The 26,479-nt window shown below is 51.1% G+C and overlaps 1 protein-coding gene and 25 non-coding genes across 26 annotated transcripts; all 26 read left to right on the forward strand.

Annotated features, from left to right (window-relative positions):
- The first annotated feature begins 1,388 nt into the window (after window positions 1-1,388).
- TRNAS-GCU (transfer RNA serine (anticodon GCU)) lies at window positions 1,389-1,470 on the forward strand. Its single transcript has one exon. It is a non-coding gene; the product is annotated as a tRNA-Ser (tRNA).
- Window positions 1,471-1,547: 77 nt separating this feature from the next.
- TRNAS-GCU (transfer RNA serine (anticodon GCU)) lies at window positions 1,548-1,629 on the forward strand. Its single transcript has one exon. It is a non-coding gene; the product is annotated as a tRNA-Ser (tRNA).
- Window positions 1,630-1,705: 76 nt separating this feature from the next.
- Window positions 1,706-1,787, forward strand: TRNAS-GCU (transfer RNA serine (anticodon GCU)). The gene has a single exon. It is a non-coding gene; the product is annotated as a tRNA-Ser (tRNA).
- Window positions 1,788-1,863: 76 nt separating this feature from the next.
- TRNAS-GCU (transfer RNA serine (anticodon GCU)) lies at window positions 1,864-1,945 on the forward strand. Its single transcript has one exon. It is a non-coding gene; the product is annotated as a tRNA-Ser (tRNA).
- A 76-nt stretch (window positions 1,946-2,021) lies between these two features.
- Window positions 2,022-2,103, forward strand: TRNAS-GCU (transfer RNA serine (anticodon GCU)). The gene has a single exon. It is a non-coding gene; the product is annotated as a tRNA-Ser (tRNA).
- Window positions 2,104-2,179: 76 nt separating this feature from the next.
- TRNAS-GCU (transfer RNA serine (anticodon GCU)) lies at window positions 2,180-2,261 on the forward strand. The gene has a single exon. It is a non-coding gene; the product is annotated as a tRNA-Ser (tRNA).
- A 76-nt stretch (window positions 2,262-2,337) lies between these two features.
- TRNAS-GCU (transfer RNA serine (anticodon GCU)) lies at window positions 2,338-2,419 on the forward strand. Its single transcript has one exon. It is a non-coding gene; the product is annotated as a tRNA-Ser (tRNA).
- Window positions 2,420-2,495: 76 nt separating this feature from the next.
- Window positions 2,496-2,577, forward strand: TRNAS-GCU (transfer RNA serine (anticodon GCU)). The gene has a single exon. It is a non-coding gene; the product is annotated as a tRNA-Ser (tRNA).
- Window positions 2,578-2,653: 76 nt separating this feature from the next.
- Window positions 2,654-2,735, forward strand: TRNAS-GCU (transfer RNA serine (anticodon GCU)). Its single transcript has one exon. It is a non-coding gene; the product is annotated as a tRNA-Ser (tRNA).
- Window positions 2,736-2,811: 76 nt separating this feature from the next.
- TRNAS-GCU (transfer RNA serine (anticodon GCU)) lies at window positions 2,812-2,893 on the forward strand. The gene has a single exon. It is a non-coding gene; the product is annotated as a tRNA-Ser (tRNA).
- A 76-nt stretch (window positions 2,894-2,969) lies between these two features.
- TRNAS-GCU (transfer RNA serine (anticodon GCU)) lies at window positions 2,970-3,051 on the forward strand. Its single transcript has one exon. It is a non-coding gene; the product is annotated as a tRNA-Ser (tRNA).
- A 76-nt stretch (window positions 3,052-3,127) lies between these two features.
- On the forward strand, window positions 3,128-3,209 carry TRNAS-GCU (transfer RNA serine (anticodon GCU)). Its single transcript has one exon. It is a non-coding gene; the product is annotated as a tRNA-Ser (tRNA).
- A 76-nt stretch (window positions 3,210-3,285) lies between these two features.
- Window positions 3,286-3,367, forward strand: TRNAS-GCU (transfer RNA serine (anticodon GCU)). Its single transcript has one exon. It is a non-coding gene; the product is annotated as a tRNA-Ser (tRNA).
- Window positions 3,368-3,444: 77 nt separating this feature from the next.
- Window positions 3,445-3,526, forward strand: TRNAS-GCU (transfer RNA serine (anticodon GCU)). The gene has a single exon. It is a non-coding gene; the product is annotated as a tRNA-Ser (tRNA).
- Window positions 3,527-3,602: 76 nt separating this feature from the next.
- On the forward strand, window positions 3,603-3,684 carry TRNAS-GCU (transfer RNA serine (anticodon GCU)). Its single transcript has one exon. It is a non-coding gene; the product is annotated as a tRNA-Ser (tRNA).
- A 76-nt stretch (window positions 3,685-3,760) lies between these two features.
- On the forward strand, window positions 3,761-3,842 carry TRNAS-GCU (transfer RNA serine (anticodon GCU)). Its single transcript has one exon. It is a non-coding gene; the product is annotated as a tRNA-Ser (tRNA).
- A 76-nt stretch (window positions 3,843-3,918) lies between these two features.
- On the forward strand, window positions 3,919-4,000 carry TRNAS-GCU (transfer RNA serine (anticodon GCU)). Its single transcript has one exon. It is a non-coding gene; the product is annotated as a tRNA-Ser (tRNA).
- A 76-nt stretch (window positions 4,001-4,076) lies between these two features.
- On the forward strand, window positions 4,077-4,158 carry TRNAS-GCU (transfer RNA serine (anticodon GCU)). The gene has a single exon. It is a non-coding gene; the product is annotated as a tRNA-Ser (tRNA).
- A 76-nt stretch (window positions 4,159-4,234) lies between these two features.
- On the forward strand, window positions 4,235-4,316 carry TRNAS-GCU (transfer RNA serine (anticodon GCU)). The gene has a single exon. It is a non-coding gene; the product is annotated as a tRNA-Ser (tRNA).
- A 76-nt stretch (window positions 4,317-4,392) lies between these two features.
- Window positions 4,393-4,474, forward strand: TRNAS-GCU (transfer RNA serine (anticodon GCU)). Its single transcript has one exon. It is a non-coding gene; the product is annotated as a tRNA-Ser (tRNA).
- Window positions 4,475-4,637: 163 nt separating this feature from the next.
- Window positions 4,638-18,772, forward strand: LOC144124249 (uncharacterized). The gene is made up of 4 exons (XM_077656891.1): window positions 4,638-5,349; window positions 10,877-11,053; window positions 12,595-13,073; window positions 18,752-18,772. Exons 1-4 carry the CDS (start codon window positions 4,638-4,640, stop codon window positions 18,770-18,772), a joined length of 1,389 nt encoding a protein of 462 aa, XP_077513017.1.
- On the forward strand, window positions 9,464-9,545 carry TRNAS-GCU (transfer RNA serine (anticodon GCU)). Its single transcript has one exon. It is a non-coding gene; the product is annotated as a tRNA-Ser (tRNA).
- Window positions 9,622-9,703, forward strand: TRNAS-GCU (transfer RNA serine (anticodon GCU)). Its single transcript has one exon. It is a non-coding gene; the product is annotated as a tRNA-Ser (tRNA).
- On the forward strand, window positions 9,780-9,861 carry TRNAS-GCU (transfer RNA serine (anticodon GCU)). Its single transcript has one exon. It is a non-coding gene; the product is annotated as a tRNA-Ser (tRNA).
- On the forward strand, window positions 9,938-10,019 carry TRNAS-GCU (transfer RNA serine (anticodon GCU)). Its single transcript has one exon. It is a non-coding gene; the product is annotated as a tRNA-Ser (tRNA).
- A 1,947-nt stretch (window positions 18,773-20,719) lies between the features above and the next one.
- On the forward strand, window positions 20,720-20,801 carry TRNAS-GCU (transfer RNA serine (anticodon GCU)). Its single transcript has one exon. It is a non-coding gene; the product is annotated as a tRNA-Ser (tRNA).
- The last annotated feature ends 5,678 nt before the right edge of the window (window positions 20,802-26,479 follow it).

The following is a 26,479-nucleotide window of genomic DNA, read 5'->3' on the forward strand; positions in this document are numbered from 1 at the left end:
GTAAAAGTGCTTGCTTACGCTGATGATATTGCTGTTTTTTGCGCGGATCAAGAAAGCGTTAAAGAAGTTGTGAAAGTTGCGGGGGAATATTGCAAAAGGACTGGGTCCGAAATTAACTGGGATAAGTGCATATGTTTTTGGCACGGTGATTGGGACAGCACACCTGCCGTGTTTGCTAACATGAAATGGACGACCGCCCCTGCGAAGTACTTGGGGGTACCCTTGGAGCACTATAAAAGCAGTACGGAGTTGTGGGGTGAGATAACGCAGAGTGCAAGGAGAAAAGCGGATGGCTGGAAAGGACGTGACCTTTCTGTTTTCGCGCGCGCAAGTGTGTGCAATGTATTTTTAATAGCCAGAATTTGGTATATATTGCAGTTCGTGCTCATTACCCGAGCAAACCTGCAGAAGCTGCATAGAGTGTTTGCTGTCTTTATTTGGAGCTCAAATTGGGAGCGAACAAGTCGAGTTAATCTGTTCCTTCCGGTCAAAAGGGGCGGCCTTGGTCTTTCTAATTTGTTTCTGAAGCAAGTTGTCTCAAGATTTTTGTTTCTACGTGATCAAACCGATCCCTTGTTGCGCACAATGTTGCAGGTGCGCTTAGGCAACGTGTTGCCGAAATTTGTTGTGTCCAGTTACCCGGCCACGAATCGTGCTGTAACAGGTTTTTTGCGTGAAGTTCTGGCAGCCTTTCGCACTTTGAGCGCTCACTTTTCTACACAGTATATATCTGCTGTACCCAGGAAAAAACTGTACAAAGATTTGCTAGATATATTTATACCTGCTCCCTTATACCGTTCCTTTTGCTGCGGAGGCCCAGGCAAAGATGTGTTAAAGCGAGTTAAGAAGATGCCGGTAAGACCGACTGTCAAATCCTTTTTCTTTAAACTTCATACCGGTACCCTTCCGGTGAAAACATGGCTAAACGATAAAGGCATTTTTGTGCCCTGGACCACCGACTGCATACTCTGCAAAAAACCCGAGACCATCGAACATGTGTTTATCGACTGCTGGGACCCGGTTTTCCACTGGGACATCTTGCAAAGAACATTGAAGAAAGAACTACCTGTAACTCCTTATGGCATCCGGTTTCTACCTATAGAAAGTGAGGAGGTTCCTTACGACATGTTTATGCTACTGGGCCTCCACAGCATCTGGAAAGCGAGAATGGCGGCCAGGCACGCCGACGCAAATGTGCGACCAGTGAGAGAAAACTTTATAGAAAGTGCAGTTTTCCTGAGAGATGTTCTCCGCAGTCAACCCCAGCCGCCGGACTGGGTGGCAGTTATGGATGAACTGATTAACATGAAAAAGTTTTAACCCATTGTCTCGGCCAAAGTGTGGCTAGAGATTTTTATGTATTGTTTACCGGTAATAAAGAAAAAAAAAGCGAGGTGGCCGAGAGGTTAAGGCGATGTACTGCTAATCCATTGGGCTCTGCCCGCGTGGGTTCGAATCCCATCCTCGTCGGAGGAGCTCTATTGCTTCTTTTTTTCAGCCCTTTTGAAAGTCTACTGGCTGCCAGCTGCGGCTGCAGTCGGTATCCGGGCGAGGTGGCCGAGAGGTTAAGGCGATGGACTGCTAATCCATTGGGCTCTGCCCGCGTGGGTTCGAACCCCATCCTCGTCGGAGGTGCTCTATTGCTTCTTTTTTCAGCCCTTTTGAAAGTCTGCTGGCTGCCAGCTTCGGCTGCTGTCGGTATCCGGGCGAGGTGGCCGAGGGGTTAAGGCGATGGACTGCTAATCCATTGGGCTCTGCCCGCGTGGGTTCGAATCCCATCCTCGTCGGAGGTGCTCTTTTACTTCTTTTTTCAGCCCTTTTGAAAGTCTACTGGCTGCCAGCTGGGGCTGCTGTCTGTATCCGGGCGAGGTGGCCGAGAGGTTAAGGCGAGGGACTGCTACTCCATTGGGCTCTGCCCGCGTGGGTTCGAATCCCATCCTCGTCGGAGGAGCTCTTTTGCTTCTTTTTTCAGCCCATTTGAAAGTCTACTGGCTGCCAGCTGGGGCTGCTGTCTGTATCCGGGCGAGGTGGCCGAGAGGTTAAGGCGATGGACTGCTAATCCATTGGGCTCTGCCCGCGTGGGTTCGAATCCCATCCTCGTCGGAGGAGCTCTTCTGCTTCTTTTTTCAGCCCTTTTGAAAGTCTACTGGCTGCCAGCTGGGGCTGCTGTCGGTATCCGGGCGAGGTGGCCGAGAGGTTAAGGCGATGGACTGCTAATCCATTGGGCTCTGCCCGCGTGGGTTCGAATCCCATCCTCGTCGGAGGTGCTCTTTTACTTCTTTTTTCAGCCCTTTCGAAAGTCTACTGGCTGCCAGCTGCAGCTGCAGTCGGTGTCCGGGCGAGGTGGCCGAGAGGTTAAGGCGATCGACTGCTAATCCATTGGGCTGTGCCCGCGTGGGTTCGAATCCCATCCTCGTCGGAGGAGCTCTTTTGCTTCTTTTTTCAGCCCTTTTGAAAGTCTACTGGCTGCCAGCTGGGGCTGCTGTCGGTATCCGGGCGAGGTGGCCGAGAGGTTAAGGCGATGGACTGCTAATCCATTGGGCTCTGCCCGCGTGGGTTCAAATCCCATCCTCGTCGGAGGAGCTCTTTTGCTTCTTTTTTCAGCCCTTTTGAAAGTCTACTGGCTGCCAGCTGGGGCTGCTGTCGGTATCCGGGCGAGGTGGCCGAGAGGTTAAGGCGATGGACTGCTAATCCATTGGGCTCTGCTCGCGTGGGTTCGAATCCCATCCTCGTCGGAGGAGCTCTTTTGCTTCTTTTTTCAGCCCTTTTGAAAGTCTACTGGCTGCCAGCTGGGGCTGCTGTCTGTATCCGGGCGAGGTGGCCGAGAGGTTAAGGCGAGGGACTGCTAATCCATTGGGCTCTGCCCGCGTGGGTTCGAATCCCATCCTCGTCGGAGGAGCTCTTTTGCTTCTTTTTTCAGCCCTTTTGAAAGTCTACTGGCTGCCAGCTGGGGCTGCTGTCTGTATCCGGGCGAGGTGGCCGAGAGGTTAAGGCGATGGACTGCTAATCCATTGGGCTCTGCCCGCGTGGGTTCGAATCCCATCCTCGTCGGAGGAGCTCTTTTGCTTCTTTTTTCAGCCCTTTTGAAAGTCTACTGGCTGCCAGCTGGGGCTGCTGTCGGTATCCGGGCGAGGTGGCCGAGAGGTTAAGGCGATGGACTGCTAATCCATTGGGCTCTGCCCGCGTGGGTTCGAATCCCATCCTCGTCGGAGGAGCGCTTTTGCTTCTTTTTTCAGCCCTTTTGAAAGTCTACTGGCTGCCAGCTGCGGCTGCAGTCGGTATTCGGGCGAGGTGGCCGAGAGGTTAAGGCGATGGACTGCTAATCCATTGGGCTCTGCCCGCGTGGGTTCGAATCCCATCCTCGTCGGAGGAGCTCTTTTGCTTCTTTTTTTCAGCCCTTTTGAAGGTCTACTGGCTGCCAGCTGCCGCTGCAGTCGGTATCCGGGCGAGGTGGCCGAGAGGTTAAGGCGATGGACTGCTAATCCATTGGGCTCTGCCCGCGTGGGTTCGAATCCCATCCTCGTCGGAGGAGCTCTTTTGCTTCTTTTTTCAGCCCTTTTGAAAGTCTACTGGCTGCCAGCTGGGGCTGCTGTCTGTAACCGGGCGAGGTGGCCGAGAGGTTAAGGCTAGGGACTGCTAATCCATTGGGCTCTGCCCGCGTGGGTTCGAATCCCATCCTCGTCGGAGGAGCTCTTTTGCTTCTTTTTTCAGCCCTTTTGAAAGTCTACTGGCTGCCAGCTGGGGCTGCTGTCTGTATCCGGGCGAGGTGGCCGAGAGGTTAAGGCGATGGACTGCTAATCCATTGGGCTCTGCCCGCGTGGGTTCGAATCCCATCCTCGTCGGAGGAGCGCTTTTGCTTCTTTTTTCAGCCCTTTTGAAAGTCTACTGGCTGCCAGCTGGGGCTGCTGTCGGTATCCGGGCGAGGTGGCCGAGAGGTTAAGGCGATGGACTGCTAATCCATTGGGCTCTGCCCGCGTGGGTTCGAATCCCATCCTCGTCGGAGGTGCTCTTTTGCTTCTTTTTTCAGCCCTTTTGAAAGTCTACTGGATGCCAGCTGCGGCTGCAGTCGTTATCCGGGCGAGGTGGCCGAGAGGTTAAGGCGATGGACTGCTAATCCAATGGGCTCTGCCAGCGTGGGTTCGAATCCCATCCTCGTCGGAGGAGCTCTTTTGCTTCTTTTTTCAGCCCTTTTGAAAGTCTACTGGCTGCCAGCTGGGGCTGCTGTCTGTATCCGGGCGAGGTGGCCGAGAGGTTAAGGCGATGGACTGCTAATCCATTGGGCTCTGCCCGCGTGGGTTCGAATCCCATCCTCGTCGGGGGTGCTCTTTTGCTTCTTTTTTCAGCCCTTTTGAAAGTTTACTGGCTGCCAGCTGCGGCTGCAGTCGGTATCCGGGCGAGGTGGCCGAGAGGTTAAGGCGATGGACTGCTAATCCATTGGGCTCTGCCCGCGTGGGTTCGAATCCCATCCTCGTCGGAGGTGCTCTTTTGCTTCTTTTTTCAGCCCTTTTGAAAGTCTACTGGCTGCCAGCTGCGGCTGCAGTCGGTATACGGGCGAGGTGGCCTAGTGATTTCGACTTCCGGCCACCGAGCGTGACGGACGTGCGATGACGGGCTCTGTTGGAGCAGCTACAGCGGTCATGTCTGGCCGCGGAAACAGGGCTTTTGCCTCGGATGAAGAGTATCAGGTGATTCTGCCTACCCTTCCTACAGGACGTGTTGTGTTGAACACAGTTTTTTTGCACGCTGACGTGCGGGCCCGTCCTTATCGGGTCGAAGATTTCAGGGATGCGCTGGCTCAGCTGATGCTGCTCCCCGAGGTTATCGCCTTGGGGGCGTATCGCATGAGCCATGTATGGGCTGTTACTTTCGCGAGTGCTGAGGCGGTGACGAAAATTCTTTCTGCCGGAGACCTGAAAGTCAAGGACCGCCGCTGTCTCGTCATCGACCCGGCAAACCAGGACGTCCGCGTCAAGCTGCACTGGCTGCTGCACAACGTGCCCGACGAAGACGTGAGGGTAGCCTTTGCTCCGTACGGCAAGGTGAGCGAAGTCTCCAAGGAGCGGTGGCGCGTCCAGGGTGTCGCCAGCAAGGGGTCGACGACACGCTTGGTTTCATTGAAAATGAACCCTGGCGTGAAGCTGGAAGACCTCCCTCACGAAGTCAGGGTTGGCGGTGAGCTGGCTCTCGTGGTTGTACCGGGCAGAGCTCCGCTGTGTCTGCGCTGCCACGGTACTGGGCACATTCGCCGTGAGTGCAAGGTTCCACGATGCGGCGCCTGTCGTCGCTACGGGCACGAAGAAAGCAGCTGCGTACGCACGTACGCGAGTGCTGCCGTCCCAGTCAACACTGGCATTTCGTCCGAACTTGTCATGGACGAGGCTGACGCGGAAGACGCTGCAGCAGAGGCAGGGGACAGCGTGGAGAAGGCCCCTGCTGTGCCCCCTACGGAGATATCCCCAAGCGTAGAGGAGCCCAGCAGTAAGCGGCAGCAACAGGTAGCGCAGCCTGCAGAAGTCAAGGCGCCAACGGACGAAGTCTTGAGCGGTGGGGCGTCAGCTCCCGTCGTTCCCCAGCATGGTGACAGCATGGAAGTGTCACATGCATCAACCAGCAACCAAGCAGGGAAGCGACCGCACGAGCACAGTGCGAATGGAGAGCCCAAAGTGAGCGAAGGCGACGAGCCGCCGCAGAAGACTGTTGGTGTCAGGCGACCGACGTTGAAACCGCGGCCGAATGTACAGGCCGATCAACGAGCGGCGGCTATGCCGCCGCCTTAGTTGGAGTGAGTGCCCTGTGAGTGGTTTCTGTGGGCGTGAGATGGCCTTTTTCGGTAACAGACTGCATGGGCTGATTTTCCAGTCCATACGCAAGAGGCACCTGTGCAAGAGATTTTGGATTACCGGCACCGCACCCATCGAGCCCCTCAGATTATGCAAGTCACCCGCACCGTCACCTTGTGTCCCGAGGTATGCACCATATGGCTCCTGTACCTAAACTAGATGGCTTCTACACCTCTTAGAGCGTTGCGCATTGCAACAATTAATGTCAGGGGACTGGCTTCCAAGAAGCGTCAGTACCAGCTAAGCCGGCTGTTCGTTGATAATGACCTAGACATAATAGCCGTACAGGAGACGAAAGTCGAAAGACAGGAACAGGCGGACCTTATGGTGCAGCCTTTTACGGCACGCTACAATGTTTGTGTGTGCCATTCTTCTGGCACATCGGGCGGTTGTGCTGTATTTATTAGGAATTCTCTGGGGATTGTCGAGCAGAATTTAACTGTGTGTCAAACTGGCCGTTTGGTTGTAGTGGATTTTTTTTATTGCAATTTGCTATGGAGAGTCATATGCGTGTATGCTCCTAACAGGGAGAACGAGCGCAAGGAATTTTTTGAGCGCGTTGAACAATATGTGTGCTGTGAGCGGTTAATTGTGCTTTTGGGCGACTTTAACTGCGTTTGTAAAGCAGAGGATAGAATTACAAAAAGACTCCTTCGTGACAAAAGTGCGGAATTGTTGAATTCGATTGTGCAAGAAAATGGTTTAGATGATGTTGCTGAAGTTCTTTCGGTAGCGCCGCATTTTACTCACTTCCAGGGTGAAAGTCACGCGAGACTTGACAGAGCGTATGTGTCGCTTGATCTGATTCCTTTGTGCAATAGCTACGAGGTAAAACACATGTCTTTTACCGACCACAGCTTAGTTACGTTTACCCTGGGGAACAAAGACAAGAAATCTCGTTTCTCGTGGGACCTGTGGAAGTTTAACGCACAATTACTCGAGGATGAACGCTTTGACATTAAAGTTAATGAATGCATTAAAGCATTGCTATCAGCAGAGCCTGGGAACTGGGTAATTAGGTGGGAAGATTTCAAAGAACAAGTGAAAATAAACGCGATTGAAAGGGCAAGCATCATATGCCACGATAAACGTGTTAAAGAAAAAGAACTACATTGCCAACTTGACTTGCTCGTAAGCCTGGAAAGTTCCCAGCCGGGAAGATATAAGAAAGAAATAAGAGATACAAAAAGTAAACTTGAGATTATCGAAAAAGACAAGTATACAGCTGCCATGATACGGGCCCGTGCTGAACGTCTCTCGCTTGACCAAGTACCTACTAAACGCTCGCTTAGTGACGAAAAGAAGTACGCGACTCAGAACGAAGTAAGACAAATCAGGTACAGAAACGAGGTAACGAATGATAGCAAAGTGATTCAGTTGGCGTTTGTTGAGCAGTATCGGGAATTGCTTGGGCGGCGACGGCTTGAAGAAGAGGGGTTTGCAAACACGTTCTTGTCCCGTATGCCAAAACTAGGAGACGATATAAAACAAGGGCTGGAGGTACCAATCAGCGTAAGCGAAGTGGGAAGAGCAATCGAAGAGCTGAGTGCCGGAAAATCTCCCGGTCCTGACGGCTTAGGTAGTGAATTTTATAAGAAGTTCAAAGCCGAACTCACCCAAGCTCTCCACTGCGTCTTCACCGAAATTTATGAGACAAAGAAAATGCCACCATCATTTAAAACAGCACACGTGGTTTTAATACCCAAGAGTGAGGACCAGGCTAAACTTCTGTCCGTTGGGGCTTATCGGCCGATAAGCCTAACCAACGTTGACTATAAAGTGTTTATGAAGATTCTTGCCAACAGACTGCAAAAGGTCATAAATGACCTTGTAGGGCCCCACCAAACGTGCGGTATTAAAGGTCGCACCATTGGAACAAGTGTGCACATTGCCAGAACTGTTCTTGAATGCTGCGATGCCTTCGGGGGCCGAGTTGCCATGATACAGCTTGACCTTGCAAAGGCCTTCGATCGAGTGTCGCACGACATTCTTTTCGCCATTCTAGAATATGCCAACGTCGGCTCTGTGATAATACAAGGTGTACAGATGGCGTACGACAACTGTGTTACCCGAATTATAGTGAACAAACAGCTGACTGAACCTGTACCTGTGTGTTCTTCGGTCAGGCAGGGTTGCCCGCTCTCGCCTTTGCTCTTTGCGATCTACCTTGAGCCTTTTCTGTTATCACTGTTGCACAATGATGGGATCTGCGGTTTCACTCTTCTGTCGGCGCAAGTAAAAGTGCTTGCTTACGCTGATGATATTGCTGTTTTTTGCGCGGATCAAGAAAGCGTTAAAGAAGTTGTGAAAGTTGCGGGGGAATATTGCAAAAAGACTGGGTCCGAAATTAACTGGGATAAGTGCATAGGTTTTTGGCACGGTGATTGGGACAGCACACCTGCCGTGTTTGCTAACATGAAATGGACGACCGCCCCTGCGAAGTACTTGGGGGTACCCTTGGAGCACTATAAAAGCAGTACGGAGTTGTGGGGTGAGATAACGCAGAGTGCAAGGAGAAAAGCGGATGGCTGGAAAGGACGTGACCTTTCTGTTTTCGCGCGCGCAAGTGTGTGCAATGTATTTTTAATAGCCAGAATTTGGTATATATTGCAGTTCGTGCTCATTACCCGAGCAAACCTGCAGAAGCTGCATAGAGTGTTTGCTGTCTTTATTTGGAGCTCAAATTGGGAGCGAACAAGTCGAGTTAATCTGTTCCTTCCGGTCAAAAGGGGCGGCCTTGGTCTTTCTAATTTGTTTCTGAAGCAAGTTGTCTCAAGATTTTTGTTTCTACGTGATCAAACCGATCCCTTGTTGCGCACAATGTTGCAGGTGCGCTTAGGCAACGTGTTGCCGGAATTTGTTGTGTCCAGTTACCCGGCCACGAATCGTGCTGTAACAGGTTTTTTGCGTGAAGTTGTGGCAGCCTTTCGCACTTTGAGCGCTCACTTTTCTACACAGTATCTATCTGCTGTACCCAGGAAGAAACTGTACAAAGATTTGCTAGATATATTTATACCTGCTCACTTATACCGTTCCTTTTGCTGCGGAGGCCCAGGCAAAGATGTGTTAAAGCGAGTTAAGAAGATGCCGGTAAGACCGACTGTCCAATCCTTTTTCTTTAAACTTCATACCGGTACCCTTCCTGTGAAAACATGGCTAAACGATAAAGGCATTTTTGTGCCCTGGACCACCGACTGCATACTCTGCAAAAAACCCGAGACCATCGAACATGTGTTTATCGACTGCTGGGACCCGGTTTTCCACTGGGACATCTTGCAAAGAACATTGAAGAAAGAACTACCTGTAACTCCTTATGGCATCCGGTTTCTACCTGTAGAAAGTGAGGAGGTTCCTTACGACATGTTTATGCTACTGGGCCTCCACAGCATCTGGAAAACGAGAATGGCGGCCAGGCACGCCGACGCAAATGTGCGACCAGTGAGAGAAAACTTTATAGAAAGTGCAGTTTTCCTGAGAGATGTTCTCCGCAGTCAACCCCAGCCGCCGGACTGGGTGGCAGTTATGGATGAACTGATTAACATGAAAAAGTTTTAACCCATTGTCTCGGCCAAAGTGTGGCTAGAGATTTTTATGTATTGTTTACCGGTAATAAAGAAAAAAAAGGCGAGGTGGCCGAGAGGTTAAGGCGATGGACTGCTAATCCATTGGGCTCTGCCCGCGTGGGTTCGAATCCCATCCTCGTCGGAGGAGCTCTATTGCTTCTTTTTTCAGCCCTTTTGAAAGTCTACTGGCTGCCAGCTGCGGCTGCAGTCGGTATCCGGGCGAGGTGGCCGAGTGGTTAAGGCGATGGACTGCTAATCCATTGGGCTCTGCCCGCGTGGGTTCGAATCCCATCCTCGTCGGAGGAGCTCTATTGCTTCTTTTTTCAGCCCTTTTGAAAGTCTACTGGCTGCCAGCTGCGGCTGCAGTCGGTATCCGGGCGAGGTGGCCGAGAGGTTAAGGCGATGGACTGCTAATCCATTGGGCTCTGCCCGCGTGGGTTCGAATCCCATCCTCGTCGGAGGAGCTCTATTGCTTCTTTTTTCAGCCCTTTTGAAAGTCTACTGGCTGCCAGCTGGGGCTGCTGTCGGTATCCGGGCGAGGTGGCCGAGAGGTTAAGGCGATGGACTGCTAATCCATTGGGCTCTGCCCGCATGGGTTCGAATACCATCCTCGTCGTAGGTGCTCTATTGCTTCTTTTTTCAGCTCTTTTGAAAGTCTACTGGCTGCCAGCTGCGGCTGCAGTCGGTTCCATTTCCGGCCACTGAGGCAAACGGACGTGTGTTTAATGAGCTCCGTAGGAGCGGTTTCAGCGGCCCAGCCCGGCCGCGGTACTAGGGGTGTTGCCAGCGACGACCAGGAATATAAAGTGCTTCTTCCTCAGCTACCAACAGGTCGTGTTGTTTTAAATACCGTTTTTTTTTTGCATGCAGATGTGCGGTCTCGGTCGTATCGTGTGAAACATTTCCGAGATGCGCTGGTTGGCTTATCGCTGCTGTCCGACGTAGTCGCCTTGGGGGCGTATCAGATGAGCCATGTGTGGGCAGTGACATTTAAAAGTGGCGAAGGTGTGAAAGAGATACTCAGCGAGGGCGGCATAAAAGTGAAAGAGCGACGTTGTGTGGTCATCGACCCTAATTATCAAGACATTCATTTGAAGCTACACTGGCTGCTGCATAGCGTGCCGGATGAAGACATACGCTATGCCTTTTCATCATATGGAAAGGTGACTGAAGTTACAAGGGAACGGTGGCGAGTCCAAGGCGTCCAGGACAAAGGGTCGTCGACGTGACTTGTGACTCTTAGGCTCAAAACGGGCCTGTCGGTCGACGATTTGCCCCATCAAGTACGCATTGCTGGGGAGCAGGGACTCGTTGTTGTCCCGGGGAGGGCTCCGCTCTGCCTCTGGTGCCGTAACACAGGCCATGTACGGCGGGAATGTCGTGTTCCGTGTTGTGCGCTTTGCCGGCGCTACGGACACGACGAGTCTGAGTGCGTGAGAACGTACGCCAGTGTCATTGGACTGAGAGGGAAAGAGGACGTCTCCGAGCTGCTCCTGGACGAGGCCGACGCCGAAGAAGTTTCAGGTGGCAACGACAGCGTGCCAAAGGTTGCACCTGCACCGCCTCTTGAGAGCACCGATACGGACAGAAAGCAGAAGGACGTCAAGCACTTCGAAGCAGGTTCCAGTGACCTCGAAGCCAACAGCGCAGGTGAGTCGGAGAAAACGCCCGGGGTTGAGGAGGGCGTCGATATAAACGGCGTTGAGGCAAGCGGAGCAGCGGCCAAAAGATCTCGCAAGGAAGCGTTAGTCGACGGCGAGCTCCCTTCTCTCAGCAACGATGAACCACCGCCCAAAATGGGGGGGGGGACGCCGGGCGTCTTTTCGCCCGAAACCTAACATCCCGCCGGACAGAAGACCGGCGGCACCACCGCCCCCGTAGACGCGACCTGTGCCTTGAAAGGCTCCTAGGAGCACAATGGCAAACAAGCAGTGTGCCCGCGAGACGCTACCAAGGTACGAGAGAGGAGACAGTGTTGGGCATGTAGTACTGTATGCTGCACGCAAAGAGTAATTCTGACTAGTGCTACGCGTCACATGTCTCTCTCCACTGCACGAGCTGTCTGTTCCTGCTCTTAAATGATGGCAAAAATGGAGAAAGCACTAAGGACTTCCACTATTAATGTTCGAGGTCTTTCAGCAAGGCGGCGACAATGCCAGCTAAGCCGCATCTGCCTAGACGATGAGCTTGACATTGTGGCTGGGCAAGAAACGAAAGTTAAGAGCCAGGAGCAGACGAATCGCATGGTTGCAGCGTTTACGGCGCATTATAATGTTTCTATTTGCATGCTGTAGGTACATATGGTGGTTGTGCCGTCCTAACACGTGAATGCGCTGTCATTTTTGAGCAGTCTCTGTCAGTGAAAACGGTCGTCTATTTGATTTAAACTTCTTTTTTTCCGGTTCGCAATGGCGACTGATATGTGTGTATGCACCAAATGATATGCAAAACTAATTTATCTTTTTCGGGGTTGCGGCGCTGCGATCGTCGAAGAGCACAAACGTGCCTCACATGCGCTCCGCGATTTTTGGGTCCTCTGACCCGGTTAATCCCTACGGATCTCCAAAATTCTTGCTGGAACCGACGCCGAAAGTGAAGCGGACCACGAGGATACCACTTCCAAGCCGGTGGGTCCATTTTTTAGGATTTTATCGGACTTTGAAGTTCCCACGTGGTCGGCCAGGCGTTAAGCCTAACGAGGCTTAGCACGAGCTCGGGGCTCCACGGCCTTCCCGGCCTCGGCCCGCGGTGAAGACGCATCGGAGCGATGTCCCGAACGAAAACTTCGAGTCAGGAACAACCCACAATCACACGACAACCAGGATTTTTTACGGAACCGCCCGAAAACATGGAAGAAGACTTCCACGACAACATCGACGTGACCCACGTACCGCGAGGCCACGACGGCCTCGTCGCTACAGGGACTCAAGCCCCGGGATGCAGCACCCCATCGACTCTACAACGACCACAAGTTAACGGAATGGACGCAGACAAAGCAGAAGGCTGGGCGGTCGTCCAGTCAAAGAAATCGAAGAGACGCCAAAATGGCGGCGACAAACCGCAAATTTTGGCGGGAAACGGCGCAGGAAGGTCGCCATCTTCCGACGAAGCGGGAAGAAGCGCAGCTGGCGCACCGGAGAAGAAACAATGGGAGGGAGGGCCGAGGCTGCGACTGCCTCCTCTCCCGAAAGACGACATCAAGATAGTCCTCCGGCCGAGGGGACTCGCAGTCAAGGATCTACCGCAATACAAAGTGGTGGAAGCGGTGGTTGCGGCCACCGGAAGAGGATGCAAGGAAGAAGATCTTCTCGTCCGACTTCGCCACGGCTCGAACATCATAATCGTGAGCACAGCTAACGAAGACGCAGCCAAGAAGGTTCTGCACATCAGGCAGATCAACTTTGGAGGCAAAAGCTTTGCAGTGAACACACACGCGGCGGCCCCGGAGGGAACGCTACGGGGAGTTATTCACGGCCCAGCACCGAAAACCACATCCGAGGAACTCAAGGCCCACATACGACTTCGCACCCAGGGCGTCAGAGTCATAACGGCAAGAATGCTTGGAAATTCAAGCACGGCCCTCATCACTTTCGACGGCCCTACTCTTCCGAAGTTTGTCATCTACCACAGCAGCGAATACCGGTGCCACCCGTACAGGCCAACAAGGCAGGTATGCTACACCTGCGGCCAACAGGGGCATCGCATGGACGTCTGCCCAAACCCGAACGCCAAGGTCTGCAGACAATGCGGACTTCAGAACCCAACGACGGACCACCAGTGTACACCCAAGTGCCTAGTGTGTGACGGCGACCACATCACGGGCACGAGGGACTGCAAACAACGACTCAAATCAGCGTGCGAGCTGCGGTGGGGCCCCCTGCAGCAGCAACGCAAGAGCCGGGACCGCAGCCGCAGAAGAAGGCCGCGGTGGTTCCGAGACGAGAGCCAGGAATCCGGGCGCAGCGGCAGCCGCGGACGCAGCCGCAACCGGAGCCGGAGTCGAGGATCCGAGCGGGACGAGTCCTTCCCGCCCCTGGGACACCAGCAACAGGAGCAGAAGCAAGGACAAGAGCAACAGAAGAAAAAGAAGACCGGCGGTGTCAAGGTGAGCTGGGGAGACGGCCCTCCCAAAACGCTCTTTGCTCCGCACTCAAACACAAACACACAATCCACTCGCGAGAAACAGTTAATGGAAGAGAACAAAGCCCTCAGACAGGAACTAGGCCAACTCAGAAAGCAGCTGAGCGAGGTCCTTAAAGAACTCCGCGAAATCAGGACAGGGCAGACACAGCCCAAAACTCAGACCCCACCACCCCCAATGGTGGAAGCAACACAGCCACAAGATGGGCAGCTCGAGGCTCTCATAATGAACATGCAGAAACAGACGCAAGAGCAGATGCAATTTATGCAGCAGAAATTTGCCCTTCTAGAGCAAAACGTTAGAACACACATTAAGAATCAGAACGCGCAGAGAACGACTAACGACGCTAGAGAACGCCTATATAACGAACGCAGGTTCGGCGCAGAAACCCTCAACTCCAACCCTAGTACACCATCATGGCAGAACGCCTCCAACAATTAGAGATATGGCAATGGAACTGCAGGGGGTACAGGCAAAAACAAGGCCTCCTGCAGCAGTACATTTATGCCAAAGGAACCCCGCCAGACGTAATTATATTACAGGAAACCAACTGCACACCTTCGCTGAGGGGCTATACGTGTCAGGAAGCTCGCCGTACGGCGACCCTCGTAAGCAAGAAATTGGTAGCCACAGCACACGACGAAATAACGGACACTCGGATCGACCACACGATCACAGAGATTATACCTAAAAAGAAAGCACAATCCAAGAGCACCTTTATTATCAACCTATACAGCCCGCCTAAGCAGAAGGATGGGGACTTTAGCAGGCTTTTTACAGAGGCTAGAAAACTAGCGGGCAACAACACCCTAATAATAGCAGGCGATTTCAACGCCAAGCACCCAAAATGGGGTTACAGCAAAGACGATAAAAAAGGAAGAACAATCAGCGACGCTGCAGAGCAAACGGATTGCGATCTCCTAACTGACGAAACCCAACCAACCAGACAGGGTAACAGCGTCAGCCCAGACACTTGCCCCGACCTGACTTTTGTGAGGGGCGCCAGACAGGTCGAGTGGGAAAACCTACTCGAAAACCTAGGAAGCGACCACTATATACTGAAAACCAGCATCACAGCCGAAGACACAAAACGAAAAATAGGCAAGACCCGTCTCGTCGACTGGGACGCCTTCAGGGCCCACTGTAGACAGATGCAAGGAGGCGACATTGTATCTGTGGGGGAGTGGAGCCAACAGCTCAAGGAGGTCCAGGAACTCTACACCAAAGAAGTGGACCGAACCGAACACGCCCCGGAGGTGGATAAGCGACTCCTCAAGCTATGGGAGGCGAGACGCGGACTCACCGCACGGTGGAAAAGACAAAAGCTGAACAGGAAGCTCAAGACCAAGATAGCTGAAATCACCAAGCAGGCGGAGGAGTACGCGACGCAGCTGGCCAGACAAGGATGGCAGCAGTTTAGCAACGCGCTGAACGGCACCCTGAGCACGGCCAGAACGTGGCAGATCCTCAAGTCCCTCATGGACCCAAGCAAAAACAAGTCGGAGAGCGGCAAAGCAATACGAAGGCTGGTGCACCAATACACCGGTACAGATAAACAACTACTGGAGGAGGTCCGGGTCAAATGCTACGGCAACGACCAGGTCGAGTGTTACAAAGAGGAATATCAAGGCGAAGAGAACCCCGTCATGGACAGGCCCATAACCAGGGAAGAGGTGGTCGATGCGATCAGGTCGGCAACAAGAAACACGGCAGCAGGAGCAGACAGAATCCGCAATTCACTGATCAGAAACTTAAGCGACGGAGCTATTGACCAGCTCACCGCGTACCTCAATAAACTATGGCAGGAAGGAACAGTACCCGCCGAATGGAAACACGCGGTCGTGGTGATGATTCCGAAGCCCGGTAAAAAACTACAAGTGGAAAACCTCAGGCCGATATCCCTCACATCGTGCCTAGGCAAGATGTACGAACGAATAATAACGAAGAGAATTCAGTCACACCTGGAGAGAAACCAACTCTACCCTGATAGCATGTACGGGTTTCGAGCCCACCTGTCCACGCAAGACGTACTCCTCCAGCTAAAGGAGGAAGTACTTGAAAAAATGCCGAGAAGCGGAGAAAACGTTGTCATGGCCCTCGACATCAAAGGAGCCTTTGACAACGTAAGCCACGCCGCCATCATGGAAGGCATAAACGACACGAACTGCGGAAGGAGAGCCCATAACTACATCAGGGCCTTCCTAAGCAACCGAACAGCGACCGTAGGGCTAGCCGAGCTGCGAAGTGACGTCTTCGCCACACCCTGCAAAGGAACACCCCAAGGCTCAGTCATATCGCCGGTGCTCTTCAACATGTCAATGCTAAGACTGGCAAGAAAGCTCAAAGAGATCCCGGGTATCAAACACGCCATGTACGCCGACGACATAACCGTGTGGATCACCCAAGGATCGCTAGGAGAAAAACAAGACCGACTACAGGAAGCCGCCACCTGCGTAGAAGACTACGTGAAGGAGAGGGGCCTGAAATGCTCGACCGAAAAATCGGAGCTCATCAGAATAGGGAGACACCCTACCCAAGCCCCACTGGACGTCGTCCTCGAGGGACAACCGATCCCGGAGAAAAACATAATCCGCATTCTGGGCATGTGGCTACAGAGTAGCCGCAAATGCAGCCACACCATCACCCTGCTCAGGAAAGCCACGGAACAAGTAGGAAGAATGATCAGCCGAGTATCCCAAAGAAGATACGGAATGAAGGAAGACGACACCCTAAGACTCGTAAACAGCCTAATCGTCAGCAGGGTCACATACTCGCTGCCCTACCACGCAACAACAAAAGCGGAAAGAGAGCAAGCCGACTGTATACTAAGGAAGGCCTACAAGATCGCTCTGCACCTACCCAGGAACACGTCAAATGAAAAATTACTCCAGCTCGGAGTCAGCAACACCTTTGACGAGCTAGCAGAGGCTCAAATGGGTGCGCAATTGACGAGGCTCAGGGGCTCCCCCACAGGAAGGGCGCTCCTAAAAAGGCTAGGTCGGAACGCAAGTGGTCTGGCTGACAGATACACAGAAGTTCCAGACGACCTCAGAAGAACTTTCAACGTGGGACCCTTACCTAAAAATATGGATCCCAACCTACACGAAGAAAGGCGGAGAGCCAGGGCCGAACAGATAAACAGAAGGCTAGGCCAATCCGAAAGCACACTATACACAGACGCTTCTATGTACGCAAGAGCAGAGAAACGCACAGCCGCGGTAGCGGTGGTCAACGGTACAGGGGAAACTATCACCTGCGCTTCAGTAGGGGTGTCAGGGATAGCAGAGGCCGAAGAAATTGCCGTCGCGCTAGCGATAGCCGAAGGCTACAGAAAAGGTCGCTCCCTAAATATCCTAACGGACTCGAAAGAAACATGCAGAAACTATACGAAGGGCAATATCAGTGGCACTGCCCTCAGAATAATCAGCGAGGCGGCAGCCTCAGCTGAAAGAATACCCATACAACATATAATCTGGGTGCCAGCCCACGCAGGCGTAGCAGGAAACGAAAGGGCGGACAGTCTAGCTCGAGGGCTCACTTACCGAGCAGGCTTATCGATCGTCTCGGAGTCACGGCTACTCATATGCGAGGGGGGCTACACAGAGACCCTACAACTATATAGGGGAATCAGAAAGAGATATCCATCACCACACAAAGCACTAAATAGGGAAGAGGCTGTAGGATGGCGTAGGCTACAGACGAACACCTTCCCTAACCTACACACATACAACAAGATATCACCAACGCAATTCAGACCAGACTGCCCCTGGTGCGGCAGTACGCCCACACTCTATCACATCACCTGGGAATGCAAGAGAAACATAGCATTCCACAATCAACAAACACCGAGTGCGGAGCAATGGGAGAGCTGTCTCTTCAGCAGCGAGCTTGAGGTCCAGAGGGCCTTGGTAAAGCACGCAACTGAAGCGGCACAACTCAGTGGAGCCCTGGACTGAGGGCCCACTCTTGCTTGAAGACTCAAGTCGCCAGCACCCAAACAAGACGACCAGGAAGTCTTCATCCCCGCGAACCTCTTGGAAAGAAATAAAAGTTTTCTCTCTCTCTATCTTTTTCGAAAACCTTGAATCTTACATCAAATGCAATAAGGTTGTTATTCTTTTGGGTGATTTTAACTGTGTCTGTTGTGTGGAAGATCGTGCGAACAATCGCCACGTTAGAGATAAAAGCGCTAAACTTTTGAGCACGCTAATCAATGACCACAACCTTGATGAGGTCGACATGGTTTTGTCGAACGCGGGAAGACGACAATACACACATATTCATGGGAAAAGTCATGCGAGACTAGACCGAGCGTATGTGTAGCTGGATCTGATACCTCTTTGTAGCGGCTACTCCGTCACGCCCGTGTCGTTTAGTGACCACTGTATAGCCTCTTTTACGCTAGGGACGAAACGAAAGCAGTCAAAATTTAATTGGCAATTGTGGAAGCTTAATGCGAGACTGCTCGAAGATGGCACTTTTGTTAATAAAGTAGAAGAAAGGATTGATGATGTGTGGACAAGAGAGCCCGCGCAGCATGCGCTCGCGTGGGAGGAACTAAAAATCCAAGTAAAAATGATGGCGATTGAAAGGGGCACTATCCGACGCTACAACGAAACGTTAAAGGAAAAAGAACTCAAACGGCAACTTGAATGGCTTGTAAAGATGGAAGGAGCGGAACCCGGTGCGTACACTAGAGAAGTAAGCAAAATTAAAAGCGAATTGGAACTGCTTGATGCGGAAAAATACAAAGCAGCAGTGATTCGCGCACGCGCAGAAAGGTTGTGGCTGGGGGAAACCCCAAATAGACGGGCGTTGGGCGATGAAAAACGGTACGCTATGAAGAAGGAAATAAAGCAGATATCTTATCAAAATGAAGTGAGTCCTGATAGCGCGGTAATTGCAAGGGCATTCGTCGAGCACTATAAGTAACTTTTTGGCGGCGCAAAACAAGTGCAAAGTGGGTTTGAAGAGCAGTTTCTTGCTGCCATGCCCAAGTTAGATGATGAAACTAAAGGGAACCTAGAAGGTGCCATAAGCACGGACGAAATTGTGAGGGCGATAAAGGAATTAGCTGAAGGCAAGTCGCCCGGGCCCGATGGCTTAGGAGCAGCCTTTTACAAGGCTCTTGCGCCCGAACTCTCAGTGATCTTACACCATGTGTGCGCTGAAGCATACGAGCAAAATAGACTGCCCCCTTCTTTCAGGACAAGTCACATGGTGGATAATACCGAAAACAGAAGACCCAGAGAAGCTGATATCGGTTGAGTCATACAGGCCAATTACATTAACAAACACCGATTATAAAATTTTAATGAAAGTTTTGGCGAAGAGAACACAAACAGTAATTAAAAGTCTTGTGGGGCCTCACCAAACATGCGGAATCAAAGGCCGCACGATCACAACTAATACTCATATTGCGATAAGTGTGTTAGAGTGCTGTGACGCGTTCGCAGGCCGAGTTGCTATGTTGCAGCTTGACCTGGCGAAAGCTTTCGACAAGGTCTCGCATGAAATAATGTTCGAGGTGCTCAAACACATCAATATCGGTCACGTGATTACTGAAGGTGTCAGGATGGTTTACAGTGTCTGTACAACGCGTATTGTAATAATCAGGACGCTTAGTGAACTTGTTCCTGTTCAGTCATCATTGAGGCAAGGCTGCCCACTCTCCCCACTGTTGTTTACCTTGTACCTTGAACCTTTTTGTGTTGCTCTCTTACGCCATGAAAGCATTCGTGGCTTCAAACTGCAGTCATCTGAAGTTAAAGTGTTAGCTTACGCGGATGATATCGCTTTATTTTGCGCGGACAGAAGCAGTGTTCTTGAGGTGGTTCAAGTAGCCGAAAAATTTTGCAAACAGACGGGCTCCTGGATTAATTGGGAAAAGAGCGTTGGCTTCTGGCACGGCAACTGGGACATGACTCCGGACTGTTTTGCAAATATGTCGTGGACGACGACACCAACTAAATACCTGGGAGTCCCGCTGCAGCATTACAAAGGAAATAACGAATATTGGAAGGCAGGAATGGAGACCTTGAAAGAAAAGACTTCATCATGGCAAGGTCGTGGTTTCTCGATGTTTGCGCGGGCTACAGTGTGCAATGTATTTCTTGTGGCAAAGACTTGGTATGTATTGCAAGTTCTTTTTATGTCGCGCGCGAATGTGCAAAAAATGCACAGAGCTTTTGCAGTGTTCATTTGGGGCTCGACTTGGGAGAGAGTTAGTCTATCAAATCTTTTTCGATCTGTTCGCAATGGAGGACTTGGCTTATCAAATTTGTTTCTTAGACAAATTGTGTCACGGTTCTTTTTCTTACGGGACCAAAGTGATGGTTTTTTGCGCACAATGTTGCATGTTCGACTGGTTAAACTTTACCTGATTTCATTGTTACCACTAGTAATGCTGTGAATCGTGGTGTAACTGGTTATCTGCACGAAATTGTTGTCATATCGCGTACTAACAGAACATTTTTCATTAGAGTACTTGCCTTTGGTTAACAAAAAGAAGTTGCACAAAGACTTAATTGACATCATGATGCCAGTCCCACTGTACAGAACGATGTACTGCGGAGGCCCAGGAGAGGACGCTTTGAAAAGAGTGAAAAAGATGCCAGTAAGAGCTTCAATTAAATCTTTCTTTTTCCAGCTGCTCACTAATACTCTTCCAGTAAAGACATGCCTCGAAGACAAAGGGATTTTTGTGCCCTGGGCAGTGAATTGTCTTCTGTGCAAAAAACCAGAAACCATTGAACATGTTTTCATTAAATGCTGGGATCCTATCTTTTTCTGGGACATTTTACAACGCACACTTAAAAAGGAACTACCAATCACCCCTTCAGGAATCAGGTTTTTAACTGCAGAGACTGATGATGACACACCGTATGACATGTTCATGCTCCTGGGCCTCCACAGTTTGTGGAAGACAAGGATGGCTGTGCGTCATGTAGACATTGTTGTTCGGTCAGCCCGTGAAAATTTTATTGATAGCGTTACCTACATTGCAGAGGTGTATCGCCCACAAACGGAGCCGCCGCAATTGAGGGCTGTTCTTCACGAATTGGTCAGACTCAGAAAATTTTAACCACACCGCGCCAGGCCTGCCTGTACTGGGGTTTTTTTAGTCGTGTCTGTATTGTTTGAATTGTTGTCTGAGGAGGCAATAAAGAAAAAAAGACGAGGTGGCCGAGTGGTTAAGGCGATGGACTGCTAATCCATTGGGCTCTGCCCGCATGGGTTCGAATCCCATCCTCGTCGGAGGTGCTCTTTTACTTCTTTTTTCAGCTCATTTGAAAGTCAGCTGGCTGCCAGCAGCGGTTGCGCTGCATAACAGGACCGCAAGAACTGTGTGACCAAACGTACTTCGAACCAGATGCATTCTCTCGTAGTAGCATGCTTAGGCTTGGTTCTGCTAGTCATTTGTGTCGTTCGGATGTTTGGTTTTGCGATGATTTCGATAAGGCATTGGAAATAGCTCATGTACATATAACATTGTATCACTGTGTTGTATACCGTGTTTAAAATGGACGAGGCGGCCATGAGATTAACGTGATGGACTGCTGGCCCACTCAAACGGAGTAAAGTGGCTTTCCCTCTTGGTAGCATGCTTAGCCTTGCTTCCCTTCATCCCGGCCGCGGTGGCCACGTTAAGATGGGGGCCATACGAGAAAGGCGCCCGTTTGTACGCTTTCAGTGTGAGCTGAAGAACCCCACATGTTCGATATCATTCCGGAGCCCTCTAATGCGGCGCCTCTTTCTCTCTGTCTTCACTCGCACTGTCCTTCATGCCTCCCATCACGGAGCGATTGGGGTGTCCAGCGGGAAACGAGACCGTTGCTCGGTCTTTCGTTTCCTTTCGTCAAAACCAATTTTTATTTTCATGCAATCTGGGGTAGGGAAAAAAGTGCCTTTCTGGCGCTCGCCAAGCTCACGTTCTTCCACGCTCGAAGTAATCTCTCGAGAAGTGTGAAACAAGAGGGCGGTCAAGAAGCAAGATATCCATGCAGCTTGCAATGTCTCGCGCCTAGGTGGCGTGCGTTTGTGCTCGAATATCCCCTACACATCCCCACTTCGAACAAGCACAGGCCTCGTTTCGAAAGAGGTAATCTATCTAATGCTCTCTCTGTGCATTTTCGTCTTATACACTACCGCCTCCAGCAAGTACGAAGTCCTACGGCGATTTCATGTAAGAAGAAGCCTCCGGGAAGCTATTCCAGATACCCCAAATCTTCGCCTATTCACTTGCTGCGCAATACGACACACCCCGGACCCATGGCGACGTACCTGACCCCTTCACCTCGCAGCACCGCCGCACACGGTCCCTACACCCGCTTCCCTTTTACTGGGTCTTTTTCTACATTCTTTTTTTTTTCTTTTTCAGCGCCGACGTCCTCGTGCGCTTGTTCCGTTGGCGCCCGCGCTCAATTTCTGTAATCTTATTCCTCGCCTCGCCCCTCTCCTCCCTGGCCGCAGCGCGCGTCGAGATTTCGTGGAGCGCGCAAGAAAAATGGAATGCCGCGCGATTTATTACTCCGCGGCGCGCGCCCGCGCAATGACCCTTCGACGGCGACGCGAGCGCGCACCAGACCCATCGGCGCGCGAGCACGCATGGACCGTGCCGTTTTTCTTTCTCTGCTGCGCCGCGCGCGTTTCCGACGCGCTTTATTAGTTTCCAGAACTTTTACCTTCCTCCCCCCCCCCCCCCCCTATCTCATTCTTTTTTCATTCTCCAATCCGTTTCTTTCAGAGACCTTCTCTTTTGCTTTGCTGGAGTCGTTCCCTTTGTGAAGGCTGCTACGCGAAGACCAGCCTCCCTCTTCGTTCTTGTTTTTTTTTTTTTTGCCTTTGAGCGCAGGGCAGCTGGAAAAGCGATGGGGTATTCGGTCGCTGATTGTCCCGTGAGCGGCGGCGGTCAGCGGTCGCTCTCGCGAAAGGAACAAGAAAAAGTGGCGTCGCACGCGCTGCTGTGCCCTGCGATCGCGTTAAGGGAGGCGTAAAATGGTTCGCACCCAGCCATTCCGGCCGAAAAGGCCGAGGTGGCGATATGGCTTGCTCGATTTATCGCGTCCCCCAACCTTGCATCTTCTTACTGTTCTCTTTCCTCAATTCTTTTCTTTTTTTGCCTTGTTCTCACTGCGAGCGTTATATTATTCACGCCTTCGCGTTTAAGTCCTCATTTTCCTGCTCAGTTTCTTCTTCTTGCACTTCGTGCTGCATCGGCCGTCGTGTGGTTGCCTATGGGACGGCGACGTCGAAATTCATCGATGGAAACGTTTGCCGCGTTCGCTTCAGGAGCGCGCGGAGCTTCCGCGGGCGTGGCTTAAAGGGCGGAGCGCTGTTGTTGAAGGAAGTCGGCATTCAGAGAAGGGAATACGTCTACTTAGGGCAGGTAGTGGCCGATGATCCAGATCGTGAGGGGAAAATAACTAGAAGAATAATAATGGGTTGGAGCGCATATGGCAGGTTCTCTGAGATCATGAATGGCAGTTTAGCAATATCCCTCAAGAGAAAAGTATGCACAACAGCTGTATCTTACCAGTACTCACCTACAGGACAGAAACGTCGAGGCTAACGAAAAGGGTTCAGCTCAACTTAGCGACAACGCAGCGATCTATGGAAAAAAAAAATGATAGGTGTAACGTTAAGAGACCGGAAGCGGGCAGAGTGGGTGAGGGAACAAACTCAGGTTAATGACACCCTACCCGAAATCGAAAGGAAGAAATGGGCTTGGGCAGGGCACGTAATGGGAAGATAAGATAACCGATGGTCGTTAAGGGTAATAGACTGGATTCCAAAGGAAGGGAAGCGTGGCAGAGGTGGCAGAAAGGCTGGTGGATGAGATTCAGAAGTCTGTGGGGATAATGCGGCCACAGCTGGTAAAGGACAGGGCTAATTGGAGGTACATGGAAGAGGAATTTGCCCTGCAGTGGGCGCAGTGAGGCTTATAATAATGAGCATTCAGTGACTGCCATCGTATGCCCAGCTCGCATGCTTTGGAGCATGGAACAGACACAAGATCTAAAGTTAAGCTTTGTTGAAAGTGTCGACCAGAGGCTTGGCATGGTGCCTTGTTTCGAGTTTCGTGCCAAGTCTTCGTTGAAATATAATCCCACAAAACGAACTAAAAAAACTTGAGAGGCTGAATGCACATGCATATTGAAATTATATTAAACCTGGCTGCGCAAGCTTTGCTTATGAAGTAAATTCTCACCGCACTAAGCTGCATTCAAGGACTGTGGGCCGTATTTAGGACGCTTCGCCTCGCAAACCGGTTCTGAGAAGGGTCCTTTCCCAATTCGCGAGAATTTTCGGGGCCATAGAAATTCGGCGCGAAATATTTGCACAGAGATTTTGGTCTATGCCAACGAAACATTTCCCTGTGAAATGAATGATATATATAACACGCTATTAGTTTCCGTGGCTGTCTTCAAGTTTGCCACGGCAGCAAATGAAGTGCGAACTCAGTTTTCATCGCGTTAGGCAATTAGCGCATTCAGCAACATGGCGGCACCATGAGAGCAGTGCGCTGAATCCGCCGCTTCAGTTTCCGTCTATCCTGTAAAGTGTGCACTCCCACAGTGCTAGCCCTCATGTGGCAAACAAAATTAGCTGCAAAGGACACCTGGTCCGCGCGATTTGAAACATGAATACGTAATATAAGCTACGCATGTAACACAGAATTTATTTTAATTGTGTTTCACTTTAATCCCCCATAACGGTCGCATTATTTTTTTCGATAATGGCAGCAAAATGGTTATTTAGTGCCCATGCTGCGATCTGTCACACACAAAAAAATGCTTTGTACGAGACCTATTCGTCTTCAACCACAAGACAAAACTGGTAGAAAACGCACGACAAGCTGAATTCGTCATGAGCCCGAAATGACAGCGCCCACTTATGGTGAGTCTAGCTCTTCCAAGTCCACTATCGGGTTAAGTTTGAAGTTATGAAGTAAAAACTAGCGCGAGAAGATCGCCGTGCTAGCAGTTTCTAAAGGCAATATGCACTTTCGCATCTATAATAATGAACATTCGAAGCATTCTGGAAATGGTCTCCAGCACGCATGCTTGTGCCACCTTAGAAATAACATTAGAGCTGTCGTTAATCTCCCTGCCTTTAATCTTCTTCGCTCTCTCTCTCTCTCTCTCTCTCTTAGGTGCAGTACCATCGCGCCGATATCAAGTATCAGGGCAGATGCACTTAAATGGCCTTTTTTTCTTCCCAAGGCACTAATATGCTTTCGCATTCGACTCCCTTCGCGCGCAGCGCCAAAGAATCATACCTTTTTTTTTTTTTAGAGCCCGCAAACCAGACTTCGTGCCCTGCATTCTTCACTACTTCACAATGCATGAAAAGCCTACCCTTCTTGGGGTCATTTCTTTATGGTGACATCAGCCGGCGACGCATTGAAACGAGGTTAATCTGACCTTTTGTGGCCCGCTTGCCATTTCCCTTTGCATCGCTCCAGAATGTGCTTCTTGTCAGCCCACGTTTCTTAGCATCCTTAAGTTAAAGCTGTCCCGCGGTAAAGTACGTCAACGGTGCCTTTCCTTTTTTAGATATAGAAAATAAGGCACTTCTGTGGGAAAGAAGCGACAACAGCAGCTTTGACGTATATCCCCTTTAATCTCATAACCTAACCCTTTCCCTTGCCTATCTTAAACCCGTGGACACAGATAGAAGTCTTACACAGCATGCCTTCTCTGTCTCACATTTCCCCTATTAAGATTTTGGCAATGTTTTTAGCATCGGGTGATGGAAAGCAAAAATAGAGAGCGAAGTTAATAACTACGTCCGCGGCAGTGAAGGCCAAGGTGACAGTCTTGATACAGTATACTAAACTAGAAGACTGTTTAAGGCCCTGGGGCCTAGTCCCTTGTTATACGACTTCGCTTTAGCGACAAAGTATAAATCGAAGCGAATAACTTGTTGATGCATACCTCAAGCAGCCCCATATCTTGCAGTAGTTTAGGATTCCTCCACTAATCATGCCAAAGTCTTTTTCGAAGCCGCATCGCACACTGACTGTTCGATAAGGGTGAGTCACTGGCATTGCACGAAAGCCTTCCTTTCATTCTCGCCTGAGCATCCGTTCAGTCCGAGTCGGCGGCACGTAACAGCGGCGCCTATACATACGGAAACGGCCCACCGCCGTTGCGGGATGTCCCAGACAGCCCATTCGGGCGGCCCCGAATGCCTCCCCCGAGATAGACCCCCCGAGTGCGGTGAAGAGGCCCGCAGAATGGAACCCACAAAGACCGGGGCGTAGGCGGCACTGTGTGCACGCTGGGTGTGCGCAAACAGAGACGCGGCGGCTCCTTTCGCTTTTCCGGAATGGGCTCGTTTGCATAGACCCCCGCCATCTCGGCTTCCCGGTGGGCCCCCATGCGCCGGAGGGGCCAGTATGGAACGTGCGCGTTCTTCACCCCTAGCTGCCGTTCTCCGCTGAGCACTATAAAAGGCGGCGTCAAGACGAACCACGAACAAAAGAGGAACTACTAGTGCCGGCGCCAGAAGCGGACGCAGTGAGGAAACGTTGATGGGTCTAGACCGCGACGAGGGCGGTATCATTGTAGGTCTACGCGTAGAACAAGTTGTGATGGTCACATGGCCTGTGCCGAACGTCGTAACGCAATGCTGCAAATTTAGTAACGTAGCAGGAAGGAGTTGATAGGCTACGCGGACGACGCCGTCGACGCCATATACTTGAATTACCTCAGAACAGCTAACGCTGTAAGGTTGAAACTTTTCACACTGCGATATGGCCCTAATTAACTAGCGACTCGAACCCTGGTCGAGTAGAATCATTGAAATTTCTTCCTCCAGTTGCCTTCGCATCTCACAAATGAACCAGTAAATACAACCATGACTGTGTAGACATACTGAAGTTTCTTTACACTATACTGACGACATATTCCGGTACTTTTTCCTATCTA

This window comes from Amblyomma americanum, chromosome 3, assembly GCF_052857255.1.
Source record: "Amblyomma americanum isolate KBUSLIRL-KWMA chromosome 3, ASM5285725v1, whole genome shotgun sequence".
NCBI lineage: Eukaryota > Metazoa > Arthropoda > Arachnida > Ixodida > Ixodidae > Amblyomma > Amblyomma americanum.

Excerpts from the sequence above, each read along its gene's own strand:
- LOC144124249 (XM_077656891.1), top strand. The coding sequence starts at position 4,638 with ATGTCTGGCCGCGGAAACAGGGCTTTTGCCTCGGATGAAGAGTATCAG. Across the intron at positions 11,054-12,594 it reads CCTCGAAGCCAACAGCGCAG|ACGACATCAAGATAGTCCTC; the intron begins GTGAGTCGGAGA and ends CTCTCCCGAAAG. Across the intron at positions 13,074-18,751 it reads CGTACAGGCCAACAAGGCAG|GACAAGTCACATGGTGGATA; the intron begins GTATGCTACACC and ends CCCTTCTTTCAG.